This window comes from Canis lupus, chromosome 6 (assembly GCF_003254725.2).
Source record: "Canis lupus dingo isolate Sandy chromosome 6, ASM325472v2, whole genome shotgun sequence".
In the NCBI taxonomy this organism is placed as follows: domain Eukaryota; kingdom Metazoa; phylum Chordata; class Mammalia; order Carnivora; family Canidae; genus Canis; species Canis lupus.
Genome location: NC_064248.1, coordinates 8,436,281 through 8,451,260, shown reverse-complemented (window position 1 = coordinate 8,451,260; position 14,980 = coordinate 8,436,281). Strand labels below are relative to the sequence as shown.

Sequence of the window (14,980 nt, the reverse complement as noted above, 5' to 3'; positions counted from 1 at the left end):
TAATACACTGCACCTCTCACAAAGCCTCAGTTAAGGTGGAATATGCTCAATTGTGGGATAGCACCTCAAGAAGCTACATGTGTTGGAGGAAAAAGTCACTAGTGTCAGGAGAGAGATGCAATGCTCTAACCCCTCCCTTTGCTCCAGAAGCCCCGCCCTCCGCCACCAGAAACTCTTGGATTGGTCCAATGTTCACCACTTCCAGTTCCCTCAGCCAATGAGAATATAAAGCTTCCCGAAGTTGAAGTTGCTAACGCTTTGTGTCTGAGCCACTCAAAAGGAAGAAGTCACTGCTCATTGGTCCAGTCAAAAACCATGTGGTTCCAAAATTACCAGACTCAGACTTCTGTCCTGACTCTCCTGGGAGGTTAGGGGGGCGGTGGTGGTAAGAGGTGGGAGGATGACTCATCTCCTGGCTGCCCCTCCCAGCAAGAGAGAACAAGAAGCTTTCAGCATCCTTAAGTGCTTTGAGGATGCGGGGAGGTGGGCCATCACTTTGTGCTAGTGTGCTTTAACATAGGCCAAGGTTAAGATGGTTGAGGATGGAAGAGTGACCTGCTTGCTGGTAGAGAGGTGAGAGTCCTGGCTTCACAGGTCTGGGTTCCAGGGCCACCCTGTACCCCTCCTGGTGGTGAGCCACAGAACCACCCAGAATGTTTGCACAGCCCTTTGGTTTAATTCTTACAACGCTGTAGGATGGGTGAGGCTTGTTTAGTCACCTTACAAATGAAGAAAGCGAATTCTGAGAAGTCCCATGATGTGAGCTAGGTCCCATAGCTGGCAAGGGATGCTATGAGGGGCTTTGGCTTCAAACTCCGACCCCACCACCCACTCACCCCTCAGAGGTCAGATGCATTTTGTGAAAGTGCTTTGCAAACTGTAAAGTGTGAGGCAAGTGTCAGTTCTGTTAAGGATGGAGATTTCCCTAAGTTGCTCTGAATTTTGTAAACACTGTCTCATACCTTAGGATCCATATGGGTTTTGACCCTCACGCTGGGCTTGTTTATTTGAAGTCTATTTGTCTTCTCTCTGGGAGGGTGTGCCTTACTGTCAGGAGGGTAGTACTGTTGCTTCTTGTCATTTCTCCAGGGCCCGACCTCTGCTGCAGGGCCCTCCCTATCATCATCCTCTCTCACCCCACCCTTTCAACAGACCACCTTGGGTCTTCTTTCCTGGCTTCTGAACACCTCCCATCCTGGGATTCTGAGGACCAGGACTTCTTCCTCCAGATTTTTGGTTTTTGAGTGTTCTCCTCACTGACTCCTTTTTTCACTCTGACTCTCTAGCTGAGACCCTCTGACTCACCAAGGCTAAGACCCCTGCCCTCTCCCTGATCCAGTGACCCCTCTATCTGGGCAATTCCCCAATCTATGAGTCAAGTCTATCTGCGGGACATCTGCATTTTGCTGATAGCAGAGAAATAAAAGATGCTTTACAGGTATGGAGCCAGGCACCTCATGTCATTTTTGTTGTATAGGCAGATGACCAGGTTATTTGTAGATAAGGAAGGAGACCAAAGATCAAAGGGTTAAGTAATTCACCTTAAGTCACAGAGCCGGGGAATGCATAACAGTCTTACTCAGGATTATGGCACTGAAGAGAATCTTCTAGATCGCCTCAGAAGGCAAGGTATCACAGATGCCACATACTCACTGGTGACTCACGGTTTCCTCATCTGTAAGGAGGGCAGAGCACCTAACTTCCAGTAAGGATCAACTAAGATAACTTAAGAAAAGTGCCTGGCATAGCACAGAGATGTGATTAAAGGTAGGTATTACGATCTAGCCAACTGGAACAGCAGTTCTCCCATGCAATGCATTGCAGCTTGTGCACTGAAATTCAGACATAAGCAGAAGGCTGCCATGTTCATTTTTCCTTTGGGACGCTCAGATTCTAGGAACTTCATGAATCATGAGATAGAAAGCTGGGAAGCCATTGAGCTTGACTCTGAATTCTTAGAACAGGATTGATGTTACAGCTATCTTTTTTTTTTTTTAAGATTTTATTTATTTGAGAGGGAGAAAGAGAACATGAGTGGCGGTGGGCAGAGAGAGAAGCAGACTCTCCACTGAGCAGAGAGCCTGATTCAGGGCTTGATCCCTAGACCCCGGATCATGAACTGAGCCGAAGGCAGATACTTAACCAACTCAGCCACCCAGGCACCCTGATGTTAAAGATATCTCTATAGTTCTGGTGCTTCATTCAGGTGTTGGTGCATAGTAAGTGCTTAATAAGTATATTGTGAAAAAATGGATGACTTCAACCTAGTTTTAGGTTGGGGTATCAAAGGAGACCACCTTTGATCATTTATCAAAAGTCACCCACCGGGTAGAGATAAAACCAGACTCCTGGTGTTCTAACCCCAAGCCAATGTACAACCAGGCCTCACAGGATTTTCTAAAGGTTCTTGTTCTGAAATTCCATCATCTTCTCTCCCCACCAAGCACCAGATTCCCCTCTCTGGTCCACATGAATCAACATTCGCTATAATGTCTTGTGAGGAGGCAGAGAGAAGGTGGCTGTCTACAGGCCAGAAGAGAGCCCTCACCAGAAAGTGAATCTGCCAGCACCTTGATCATGGACTTATAAGCTTCCAGACCCATGAGAAATAAATTTCTGGGGGAACCTGGGTGGATCAGTGGGTTAAGTGTCTGCCTTCAGCTCAGGTCATGATCCCGGGGTCCTGGTACTGAGAGCAGTGTGGCGGGTTCCCTGCTCAGAGGGGAGCCTGCTTTTCCCTCTCCCCACCCCCAACTCATGTTCTCTCTCACTATCTCTCTCTCTCAGATAAATAAATGAAATCTTAAAAAACAAAAAAGAAATAAATGCCTGAAAAAAAAAAAGAAATAAATATCTGCTGCTTATGCCTAGTCTGTGGTGTTTTGTTATGGTAGCCCAAAGTGACTAAACACACACCTAAAATATTTCCTCTCTCCTCCTCTCTCCTTCTCTCTCCCTCTCTCTCTCTTTCTCTCTCTCTCTCTCTCTCCCTTTCTGCACTCACTCTAGGGGAAGCCAGCTGTCTTGTCTTGAGAAACTCAGATAGGCCTATGAGGAGCTCAGTAGCCTCAATCCCACCACCAGGAACTGAGGCCTGTCAACAACCATGTGAGTGAACTTGGAAGTAGATCCCTCACCCCCAGGGGAGCCTTGAGATGTTGCAGTGTTGCAGTCCTGGTGGACAGCTTGACTGCAGCCTGAGGATTCTAGGCCAGAATATCCCAGCCAAGCCCCGCCCTCTGAAACAATGTGATAATAAATGCTTGTTCTTTTAAGCTACTTCTAGGCTGGAAGTAAGGCTTGGTCTGAGGCTTAAGTTTGGGGGTAATTTGCCCTACAGGAACAGAGAACTGATAAAGTTGATATATCTTCTAAATATGTTTTAATCTATAGATTTTCCCCTCCATCTCTCTCTTTTTGCAACTATTTGTTGAAGAAACAAGGTTGGCTGCTTCCTGTAAATGTCCTCACCATCTGGATTCTGCTGATTACACCTCCATGGTGGTGTTTACCATATTCCTCTCTCCTGTTTGTCCTGTAGACTGAGAATTAAATCTCCGTGCCCTGGGCAATAAGGTAGCCATTAACCATGTGTTGCTATTGGGCACCTGAAATGTGGTTGGCACCACTGAGGGACTGAACTTTTTATTTCATTTAACTTGAATTAAATTTTAAAATAGATCATTGATCTAGTTATTGGAAAACTTTTTTAGAAAAAGATTTTATTTTGAAGTAACCTTTATGCCCAACATGAGGCTCAAACACAAAACCCCAAGATCAAGAGTCTGATGCTCTACCCACTGAGCCAGGCAGGCATCTCTGAAAAGCTTTCAAGTATGTTCAGAACTACTTTTTCACTCATGAACCTACCTTTGCACTTGAGAATTTTGTAAACTCTAAATATGGATCATATATTTCCTATGGATGTTTAGCATCTAAATTGAAATATGTTCAAAGTAGAAGTAGAAGCCAGATTTCAAGGACTTAGTCCAAAAAGAAAGCATGTAAAATATCTCATACTGTTTTTTTTTTAAGATTTTGTTTATTTATTCATAAGAGACACAGAGACATAGGCAGAGGGAGAAACAGGCTCCCTGTGGGGAGCCAGATGCAGGACTCAATCCACGATCCCAGGATCACGACCTGAGCCAAAGGCACACCCCAGGTGTCCCTCTCATTACTATTTTTATATAGATTACATATTGAAAGAATATTTTAGATATATTGGGCCAAATAAAAATATTATTAAAACTAATCCCACCATTTTCTCTTTATCTTTTTGAAGTGCTTACCAGTAGAAAAGCTTAAATCATATATGTGGCTCCCATTAAATTTCTTCCTAAGGGTCAGGTTGTACTTTTTTGGGAAGGACTGTGTTCTTCCATCAAAACCTCAGATGTAGTTGTCTTGTTGGAATCTTACCGGGCACTGATGCTCAAGACTGAAATCCTACCAAGGGCACCTGGGTGGTTCAGTTGGTTAAAATTCCCTCCAGAGGATAAAGAAGGGCCAGGTCCTACCAGCAGCAGTGGACAGCCTGAGCAAAGCCCAAAGCAACAGCCAGCTTCACAAGAACAAGCAGTTCTGGGTTGTACTCATCTTGTAGGCAGGGGCTGGCCAGCTGGGAAGGGGTTTAAGCCCCAGTGACATATCTGCCTTGTGAGTAGAGACAGCCCTCTGGTGGCCACAGGGAGAATGAAAGGGGAGGAAAAAGCTAGAAGAGGCAGTAATCTGAATTCCCAAGGCTTCTTCAGTTCATATATTCATAAGGTAGACTCATCCAGATCAGGAGGAGAAATCACAGTGTTGGGGCTTATCATTAAGCTACATGGAGGAGGAATGGCATGGTGATGTTCATTAATGGTTCTGGGGCCCAGGCCTCTTGAAAATACAATAGACCCTTCCGGACCGTCTAGAGATCTCTGTTATTCTATTTGTGCACCTGCCACGTGTGCTCCCCCAAGAAAATATACCATGGCAAATGCTCACCACCACCCAATATGATTTGCACAGAAGACCATCTCTGGGTGGGTGCAGAGAGGACTCTTTGTGAATTTTTAAAAGGCACCTGTTGAGGGCTGAATTGTGCCCCCCGCCCCTGCCTCAGAAAGATGGGACGCTGACAGGTGACAGTTTTGCTCAACCTCAACACAAAGACATCTGTGCAGCTGTCCTGTGAGTTTGGATGCATCTCATTCGCTTCCCAGAAAAGCCCTGTGTCTGTTCAGTTGGTGAAAATTTGAGCTATGCCCTTATGATTTGTGTGCTTGTCTGTGTGGTATTTCAATAGAAAGTTTTAAAACCCCACAACTCTGAAGTAGGTAGTCCAATGTTACCAGGAGGAACTGAGGCTTGGAAAGATTCAGCGGCTTGACCAAGGTCATGATCGGTAGCTGGCAGAGCTGGACTCAAAGCCAAGTATGTGGCTCAGTGTTGGGTGCCAATCAGCAGACTCATCCCTGCTGCTCCCGTACAGTTCAGAAATGCCTCTTGGACCCACTTTGGGGCCTCAAATTCAGGTTCTGTGTCAAGCTTCTCCTTGAAATATTTGCCTTCCAACTCTGTCCTATTCCTGTTTCCAATAAATGGCCATCATCACCCTGTCAGCAGTGTGGCATATTTCTCTGCGAGGACCTAGGACCTGGAGTCTAGAACTGGAAGGGACCGGCCCCTTGGTCTGAGGCTTAAGCACAATCCCAAGAAAATAATCTAGAGAAAAACACATGTGCCCTGCCCCCCCCCCACCGCCCCAAGTTTGGGCTGAGGCATGAAGTTCCAACAAGCAGGTCCTGCATTCCAAAAGGGGCCTGACCAGACCACATGCAACAAGCAAAACCACATTTTCCAAGCAAATGATTAAGAAGTGACTCTCAGGTCCCTGACTCTCAACAAGGATCACAGTTTGTACACATAGGAGAGTGGTGGGGGCGGGCGTAGGCCTTCAGGTCTCTGCGAGTCCTACCCCCGGAGGGCAAGGCTTATTACCTCCACAAGATCAGTGACAAAGGTTGCAAGACTCAAAGAGTTTGGTATGCTCCAGCATTTGGGGGATGTACCCGCCAGAGAAGTCTCATTAGACCAGACAGTAGCTGACTAGAAGCTCCCATCCAGGAAAGAAGGAAGGACAAGTAGCTGCATTGAGCCCCGGCTATACTCTGGTGGTATCCAAGCTAAGAATGTTCCAGGCTGGGGCTGGGTGTTTCAATCCCTCTCTCTACTTCCAGCCTAGAAAAGCAATGGGAATTCCTAAGGAGAAATCCTATGTCAAGTGCATGGGCAGAAAACCAGGGATAGATGGTGAGACAGAAGAACTTAAAAGGGAATCCAGGAGAGCCCCCATGAAAAAAAGGAATCAGCTTGGGAGGTCTGGAGGTGCAGGGAACACGAAGCTATCTTACCGATATCATCAAGAACATTTGGGATCATTTTTCCCCTCCTTTGCCCCACACTCCAATCCTGAGGGGTTCAGTCACAGCAGCTAGTAAGGGAGGGGGAGGAAATAGGTCAACCCTACCCCCTTTATGCTCCACCCCCCCTTCCCCCCCCCCCACCTCCCACCTCTTCTGGTCAAGCGGGCAGCTCACTTGCTGCCCTGGCTGGAGATGGAAGATTCCTACCCTTGGATGAAGACCAGAGTGTGGATTACTACCCAAGCTACAAGTCTATGTACCAACCTGGGTGAATGAATAACATGCCACCTAAGCAGTCACAGGACTGCTCAGATTTTCATCCAGGAACAAGAAAGAAATTCTTCCATGGAATATATTTGAGAAGACAGTGGGAGACTAGTATAGTTGCATTCCAATTACATTTCAACAAGTTGTTCTGAAGTCCTGGATACAGATGGAAATCCAGTCAGTAAATAGGACTGATGTAGTCAGGGGGACGATATGACCCATGAGGGTCATATGACCCGATGAGGACCCTTAGACTGTCCAGTTTTACCCTCTCGTTGGACAGACACCATGTCTGTGATGAGGATGACAATATTTTGCCAAACTGTGTTCTAAGCCCTTAAATATTAATTCCGCAATCATCACAAGAGTCCCATGCTTACTGAGCAGATAGATTAATGTTGACCTGATGCTGGGTTTGCAGTAGGGCTTACTGCTGTTCCAGGGCACAGTGTGGGCTCTGGGGACATAGGTCCCTGTTTCATTCATCTTCCAGCCACAAGGGGACATAAAGGATGGAGATGGGGTGCAGTAGTAAGCTATGGACTAATACTATCTTTTCTACTATCAAAGATCATTCCACTCCCCATACAGCCAGGGATCCTTGAGCAAGCTCAGCTATCTTCTCCAGCTTACCCTGCAGACCTACCCCTCTGCAGAGCCGACCTCCTCAACTCAATCCTGAGGCCCTACAGCGCTTAGGGAAGCAGATGCCTTCGTTCACAGAGGGAGAAAGGGCTCAGCAAGGAAAAGAGACTTATGCAAGGTAATGCAGCAGAATTAAGGCTTGCTGGGAGGAGGTTGTTGGAATCAGGGTTCTGATCCCCAGTCCAAAGCAGCAGCTTTGCAGTGCAGGAAGATGAGGGCAGAGTATGCCTGGGCCTGCTTACCCCCAGAGCAGGAGCTGGAGCTCCACAGGCATCTGACTCTACAAAGTAGTGGGGAGAGAGAAGGAGCTTTTATTGGAGCACTGACGCCTGGCAGTGGGTGCTCTGACAGCCTCCTCAGGGCCTCAGGGCTGGGGGAATGGCAAAGCCAGGGCTATTTAAAGATGAGGTGAGTAGAGGCTGGGACACCACAGCTTTCCTTGTGTTCCTCAAACAGTTGCTCTAGAGCCTCCATGTAGAGCATGTGATAGTGGTCAACTTCCTCCTCAGTGGGGTTGAGGCGCTGTGGCACAGGGATGGGGCGGCCCACTGCAGGGAGAAGGGAGACAGAGATGAGAGGGGTGGGGAGGGTTGTGCTGCCCGCACAGCTGACAGCAGCTTTCTTCCTTGGAGGTACTCACCCACAGTGGTGATAGGCTTGGCGAAGGGCAGTAAACCCCAGGAGTCAGCTGAGAAGAGTCCGCGGCCCCAGAAGATGCAAGGAGAAAATTTCATGATCTTCTTGATGGTGATCTGGCACAGATACTGCCAGGAGTTTGTGGGAAAAGCCTTAAAATTGAAGATATCATTCTCCCCAAAGGAGTACACAGGTACCAGGGAAGCTCTGGGAACAGACAACGAGAGAAGGATGGTCAGGTCAGTGGCTTGTGCAGCGCCCCAAGACGGACTGAAAATCCCTCCCCACACCTACAGATAGATTCCTCTTCCCAAGGCCTTGTTTTCAAGCAAATGACAAAGAAAGATGAAAAGACTCACAATGCTTCTTCTTCTTCTTTTTTTTTTTAAGATTTTTTTTTTTTTTTTAGATTTTATTTATTTATTTGAGAGAGAGAGAGCACGGAGCAGTGGGGAAGGGGCAGAACGAGAGGGAGAAACAGACTCCCCACTGAGCAGGGAGCCTGATGTGGGGCTTGATCCCAGGACCCCAGGATCATGACCTGAGCCAAAACAAAGGCAGATGCCAAACCAACTGAGACACAGGTGCCCCTGGACTCACAATTTTTTTTTTTAAAGATTTTATTTATGAGAGACACACACAGAGAGAGAGAAAGAGAGGCAAAGACACAGGCTCCATGCAGGGAGCCTGATGTGGGATTCAATCCTGGGCCTCTAGGATCATGCCCTGAGCCATAGACAGATGGTCAACCGCTGAGCCACCCAGGCGTCCCAAATTATTTTAATTAAATTAAAATCTTAAAAAGAAGGAAGAAAGAAAGAAAGAAATAAAAGAAGGAAGAAAGGAAAAAAGAAAGAAAATCATCAGGGGGCACCAGGGTGGCTTGGTTGACCAAGAACCCAACTGTTGATTTTGGCTCAGGTCATGATCTCAGGTTTGAGGAACTGAGCCCCACGCTGGACTCTGTGCTCAGTGCAGAGTCGACCTGAGATTCTTTGCCCCTCCCCCTGCTCACACATGCACTCTCTCTCTCTAAAATAAATAAATCAATAAAATATTTTTTAAAAAGTAGAAAGGAAATCATCAGGAAGAGAAAATACATTTAAAGTCTATACTGTAAAAAAAAAAAAAAAAATCCCTGTATAAAGGACCTGTATAGTTCAAACCGGTGTTGCTCAAGGGACAACTGTATATATTTTCTCATCTGGTCTTTGCAACTGCAACATCATAGCATAGTATTAGTCTTGTCTCACAGGCAAAAAAACATGTCCAAGGTCTTGCCTTTGAGGTGGCATCAGAAATCCCCAGGGCTTCTGAGCATAAGGTCCTGCTACTTGCACTATGCTCCTGCCTCTTTCAGAGAGGGAAGAAGCCTGGCAAAAGTGGGCCCAGTGCTTGGTGCAGAGAAAGCACTCAAGTGTTGACATGAGGGCCCTGTGGATACAGGGCACAGTGTGGGCTCTGGGGACATAGGGGCCCAGCTACAGGAACCTGCGTGTGCAGGGACAAAGAATGTGGACCCCTAGACACAATGTGAAGTTCTGATCATCCGCAGCAGCCCCAGGCTGGGCACCACACCCCACTCACCCGTGCCTCAGTGCCAGGCGCACGAAGCCTTTGCGGTTCCGGAGAACGAGGCAGTGCATCCCTGGGATCGCAAACAGGGACTCGTGGGCACCCCCAACTACGATGGCTACCGCCTGCCCGGGCTGGGGCTTGGACAAAATAAAGTCCAGGCTCCGGCGGTTCACAGAACACAGTCCTGCGTACATGAGGAGGTAGGGAGCAGTCACCACCCCCTCCTGGGCTGCCTAGTCCCTCACCTGCCATTCAGGGGGATCCACACCCCATTCCTCCCACACCTGCTCCCCATGCCACTGGCAGTGTGACCTCTAATGCCTTTCCCAACAAGGATGCAGGACACTCGCTCCAAAGCCATGCACTGATGCCCACTGTGAGCCAGGCCAATGTTCAGGCCAGGTCCCTGTGTTGGGTGGGTGGGAGGCAGTCTGGTGTAGGGGGAGGGTAGCAACGGGCCCTCCTCCCACTCAGCTTGAGGCTTACCAAGGTACATGAGGTAGTCACGATAGACTGGGAGGTGCAAGAGAAAGGCCAGTGTTACGGGTGATGTCTGAATCCCCGGGAACTGCTTGGAGAAGTTGTTGGCCTCCGTGACGAAATTGCAGAAGGTTCCCATGCACATGATCCCATGTGGGTGACAACCCACAACATAGTTCCGGTCAGGGGGAAGCTCTGCTGTCTTCACCAGCTTCAGGGTGTTGGGCAGGTTGAAGGGAAAGAGGCACGGAAGGCAGGACACCAGCTGAAAAGAGTTGCCCTCCACCCCAACCAACTTCAGAGTTCAAGGTCCTCAAATAGGGTCAACAGCACAGAGGGCCTACTCTGGAACACCACTCCACCCCTGTCCCATGTGTATTCTTGTCGGAGTTTAGCCCCCCTCCGCCAAGGGCAGGGGTGAGCAGGGGTGGGGGGCTGGGGAGAGAGAGGGGACAGAGAGTCTCTGTGGAGGGTGACCTGTCACCTTAATAGGAAAATAATCCTTCAAGTGTTTCCAAATGGTACAGCTCCTGTTGCACTCAAAGCACCTCCCACCTTGGGGCAGAGAGATGGGTGGAAGAATCTCTGGAGGCACTGGCCCCCCATCTCTGCTCCCTGGGTGCATGTCCAGCCACACTCACCTTGGTTGGGTGTGTCCCAGTCCAGGAAGAGCCACACCAAGTAGAGAACAGAGATGGACCAGAATGAAGTGAAGAGGAGGAAGAGGACAAGAAGGGAGAAGAAAAGGCCTGGGTGAAAGTTGAGAAAGCAAAACGCATGAGTTTTTGAAGCTGGGTCATTCCAACCGGCACCACCTTGTGCCACCCCCACCCCCACTCCCCTCCCCCCCGCCCCTCCCATTGCTGGTGTGCATCCTGCCGGCTCCAGCCTGACCTCTGGCCCTCTGCTGCTCTCCAGCTCCCTTAGCCCTCCCCTATACAGGCAAGTGGGGCCCCAGCCCAGTCTGCGTCCCCGCAGTCCCTGCTCCCCAGGCGGACCCTCGGCGCACCAGGCGTCTCACCCATGAAGAGGAAAGTGAACACGTAATAGGAGACGCTTAAGGCTTCTAGCCACTGTTTCTGCGTGGTTCTCATGGTGGGGCGCTCCCCTCCGCCAGTGGGGTTCCAGGGCCTGGAGCGCAAACGACGAAGGTTTGGGCACGGAGTGAAGGCTTTCTTGCTGGAGCGACCAAACGCTCCACGCCTCCGGGGCCTGCAGGTGTGTTGCCGAGTGTGGATAGGGAGGTGTAGGGAGGTCCTTGGATCTGGGGCCCCAGAAGGATCTTTGAACTGCCTGCGTCAGTTTGGGCTGGTCGCTGGGCGGAGCTGGGTTGCGGCAGGGTGTGTGTGAGGGGTGTGGGGCATCGGTGGCCCAGAAACCGATGTGGAGGGGGGCTCAGAAGAAGCAGGAGCGCCCGCCAACCGGGTCCCAGCTGAGACCACGGCATACCCAGCGTGGCCGGGCAGGCCCCTGGTGCGCGCCCCGGCTCCGTGTGCAGGTCCCCGGGAGTGTCGGCACCTCAGGGACACGGCTGCGCACAAACACGCACACGCTGCCAGCTCTGGTCCCACGTTTAATTTCCCTGCCCGCCCCCAGTCGCCGCGGGGGCGGGAGGATCGGGGCTGTGCCCCGCGTACGGGGGAGGTGCGGGTGGCCCGGGAGGCCGGCGCGCGCCTTGCGCTCCCGGAACAGCCGCTTGAGCCGCGCCACTTAGAGCGCGCGCAGAGCGGTCACCTCCGCTCGGCCGGGCCGCGGGCTTCGCGGGGTGGGGGCCTCACTGCGCGCAGAACGGGATCCCCGGCCCCGCCCGGCCCCTTCCTGCCCAACGGCGCGACCGTCTCGGACAGAGTTCAGGGCCTGGGAGGTTGTCAAAGAGGGTGAGGCCGGTGTGGCCAGGCGTGGCCAGCAGCCGCCGGTTCCCCGCCCGGCGCGGGGAGCGCGCTGGCCCGAGCGCTGCGGAGCTGGTGCGCGCAGGGGAGCCGAGGGGGCAGAGGCTGGGACTCCCGGACCGGGTGGATGGGCGCGCCCGGAAGGGCAGAAGGAGGCCCAAGGGTCCGGAGGGTTCGCGAACGGCTGGAAGAGCTCGCTCTTCCCGAAAGAGAAGACAGGCACCGGGGAGGCCCTGGGGAAGCAGGGGCGCGCCTGATTCCAGGTTCCTGGGGCGGGCCGCGCTCCTCCCCAAGTTAGGCCGAGCCGGTGCGACCCGGACACGGCGGCTTCCTCACCCGTGTCCCGGTGCCAGCTGGACAAATCTCTTCTGATTCCGGATCCGCAAAACAGCGCGCCGGGTTTTGCTTCCAGCGCTTCCAGGGGCCCTCCCAGGGCCAGCAGGGCCACCCGGCCGCCCCCAGGCCCGGACAGGACCGGAGAGAGGCAGCACTGTCCCTGTCAGAGGACAATAAACCTGGGGGAGTGCAGAGGGGGCCTGATGCCTGGGCTTTTGAGAAAAGGGGGAGGAGGGCACCAGGAAGGTAGAGCTGGGACCAGGAGCCTCCACCTGCCCCCTAGGGAGGTAGGGGCAACACAGCAGGGACTGAGGGTCCTGAGGCAGTTCTCCCCACCCCTCCCCCTCACACAGGATGTAGTCCCGGAAGAGAGGGAGGTGGAACCAACAAGGCCGGTGAGACCAGAGGCCAGGGAAGAGGCTGGAGAAGCCTGTGGCCTCAGTGCAGAAGTTGCCAAAGATGACCAGGACCCTGTGAGGGTGGAAGCCAAAGAGGTAGTTGCAGGAAGTATCCAGTTCTGCGATTTTAACCAGCTGGGGGCACAGGGAACCTCCCCCACTCTGGCGGTGAGATTAGACTTTTGAGGGTGACCAGAGAAGTCTCTTCCAAAGCCTTGCCCCCACTCAGCACACCATTCCCGGTGCCCTCACCGAGACAGAGAAGTAATCTCAGAAACATCTCCAGATGGCCTAGCTGTGGCCCCAGGCAGAGTGGCAGCCTCCTGCCCTCCGCGTGTCCTTGTCTCTGTAGAGCCAGACCAAGTAGAGGACCGCAAGGAGCAAGCTCGCCTGGCTTAGAAGTGCCAGCACACCTGGGCTGGAGGTGGACAGGAGAAGACTCGGGACCCAGGCATTCCATCCCCAGTTATCCCCCTCTGCTGCTCCCTCTTCCCTGTTCCATGGCTTCAGGCCCTCCTGTCCCAGCTAATTCCTTCTTATTTCCTCAGGAGCCTCCAGAGATCCCTGTCCTGCCTCCCTCCTGGCAGTTGGGAAGCAGAGCGCCATGTGCTGGGCCTTACCTAGCCTCAAGAAGAAGACCCATTGCAGGACAGCAACCACTTGAAGACCCCAGTGGAGGCAGCTGGAGGAGGCCAGCATACTGTGGAGGGGTCCACAGGGGTCACCCACAGAGGTCACCATGGGCTCTTGAGTACACTCATTGTGGTCCAATCTGCTGGCCCTGACTCTTGGCCCTGGTTCTGCTCCTGTGTCCTCCCTCTTTGCTGATCTGAACACCCTGTACCCTTGTGAGCCCCAGCAAGGAAGGGTTAACCACTGCTGGAACTCAAGGGGCTGTGACACACAGGACCAAACAGAAATGCCCAGGGGTGTGGCCAGGAGCCTGGGAGTGAGGCAGGTGGTTGCACCATGTGGAAGTCAGGACCTCCAAGTAGCCAAGTAGCCAGCTGGCAGAGGTCTGGGAAGGTGGGGTGTTGCCAGCATGGTGTGTACCATGAATGGCAGGGCTCCCCCCCCCCCATGAGTGAGAACAGCTAGAAAACTCTTTAGCTGCTCTGGTCTGGCCCCTAAGGAGTAGCTTAGGCCTCTGTGGGGACACAGTCCAGAAGGAGGGGCTTTTGGAGAATGGTCAGGGATTGGTGAGCCCAAGAGGATACCCTTCGAGTAAACTGGGGTTGGTCCTCCCATCACCACGGCCCTCCTGACACTGGCCAGAGCTGTGAAGCCAGTACCGTCTTGGGGTCAGGGAACGTCATTTCTCTAGGTAAGACTGACACACACCCCATTAGGTGCCTCTGTCACATGCTCTCCTGGCATAAAATACTTTCCCTCCTTCATGGCAATTTTCTGGCCCAGCTGTGAGCAATGAGAAGACAGCTGTTGCTCTCATAAGCAGAGCCCTTGTGACAGATGCCCAGCAGCTGGGAGCACTCAGTAAATGAATGGTGGGTCGTAGGAGACAGGAGGAGCCAGCGTCCAGTGCTGCTCAGGCTGGCACCCCCTTTCTATCCCTGTCTCCCGCTTCACTCTCATGTGGGTTGCCACCCGCCAAGGAGGTATTTTCTCCTGTCCCTGATCAGCCCACTTCCACCTGCAGGGAGACCCAGGTGAGACACACAGGCCAGAGAGATGCTCAGTCTACAGTCTATGAAGGAAGGCTTCATAGAGGAGGTTCTCCTGGGAGTCCAGGCAGTAGGGAGGAAGGCGTGGATGGCAAGTTAGGTGTCGGAGGCGAGAAGTGCCCTGGGATCCAGGAACAGGCCATTTGGTTTTCAAAAGGCTTCTGCAAGGGACCAGTTGGGAGAGAAACCCAGCAAGGTAGGCTGGAAAAGGAACTGGAAAGGACCAAGCTAAAGGAACATGGCCTGCAGTCCCCAGGGCACCTGTTTGCAGAGGCTGGAGGCCACATCAGCTCTCAGGAGGTCTCGCCTCTTTTTCAAGGCTGCTTCACATTCTCCTCTTCCAGGAAGCTTTCTTGGGATGACTCTCTAGGGCTTTCCTGATCCTCCCTAACCAAAAGCTGGAGTCCTAGAAGCCTCCTGTGTCCCCTTAGAACACATGCTTCCAGGGGGCCTTCCTTCCCTTTGCACTGGCCCCAGAGCCCCGCACAGGGCTCTGACATCCCACAGATGCCCTCAAGTGACAAGAGAGTCAGGGAGAAGAGGCTGGGTCTGGCGGGAGAGTGGGGGTAGGCTTCCACCTAAATCTAAGTGAAGTCCTTGGGGCCTGGCCCTTCTCAGGCTCCCCATGCTACCCCTACCTCCAGAAATGGGACCCAGGG

At 52.1% G+C, this 14,980-nt stretch overlaps 1 protein-coding gene across 2 annotated transcripts; it reads right to left on the bottom strand.

The window, feature by feature from the left end:
- Positions 1-7,613: 7,613 nt before the first annotated feature.
- On the bottom strand, positions 7,614-11,530 carry MOGAT3 (monoacylglycerol O-acyltransferase 3). 2 transcript variants are annotated; one of them, XM_025425947.3, is made up of 7 exons: positions 11,038-11,530; positions 10,658-10,765; positions 10,501-10,571; positions 10,023-10,227; positions 9,546-9,606; positions 7,963-8,165; positions 7,614-7,870 (listed from the first exon to the last, which is right to left on the bottom strand). In XM_025425947.3, exons 1-7 carry the CDS (start codon positions 11,108-11,110, stop codon positions 7,716-7,718), a joined length of 876 nt encoding a protein of 291 aa, XP_025281732.1. In that variant the 5' UTR covers positions 11,111-11,530; the 3' UTR covers positions 7,614-7,715. The 2 variants fall into 2 exon arrangements, with proteins under 2 accessions (XP_025281732.1, XP_025281731.1); XM_025425946.3 differs by having other exon boundaries at positions 9,546-9,720; positions 11,038-11,516.
- Between the last annotated feature and the right edge of the window lie 3,450 nt (positions 11,531-14,980).

Excerpts from the sequence above, each read along its gene's own strand:
- MOGAT3 (XM_025425946.3), bottom strand. The coding sequence starts at position 11,110 with ATGAGAACCACGCAGAAACAGTGGCTAGAAGCCTTAAGCGTCTCCTAT. Across the intron at positions 10,228-10,500 it reads AGGATTATTTTCCTATTAAG|CTGGTGAAGACAGCAGAGCT; the intron begins GTGACAGGTCAC and ends AACACCCTGAAG. Across the intron at positions 8,166-9,545 it reads CGCCTGGCACTGAGGCACGG|AGCTTCCCTGGTACCTGTGT; the intron begins GTGAGTGGGGTG and ends GTCTGTTCCCAG.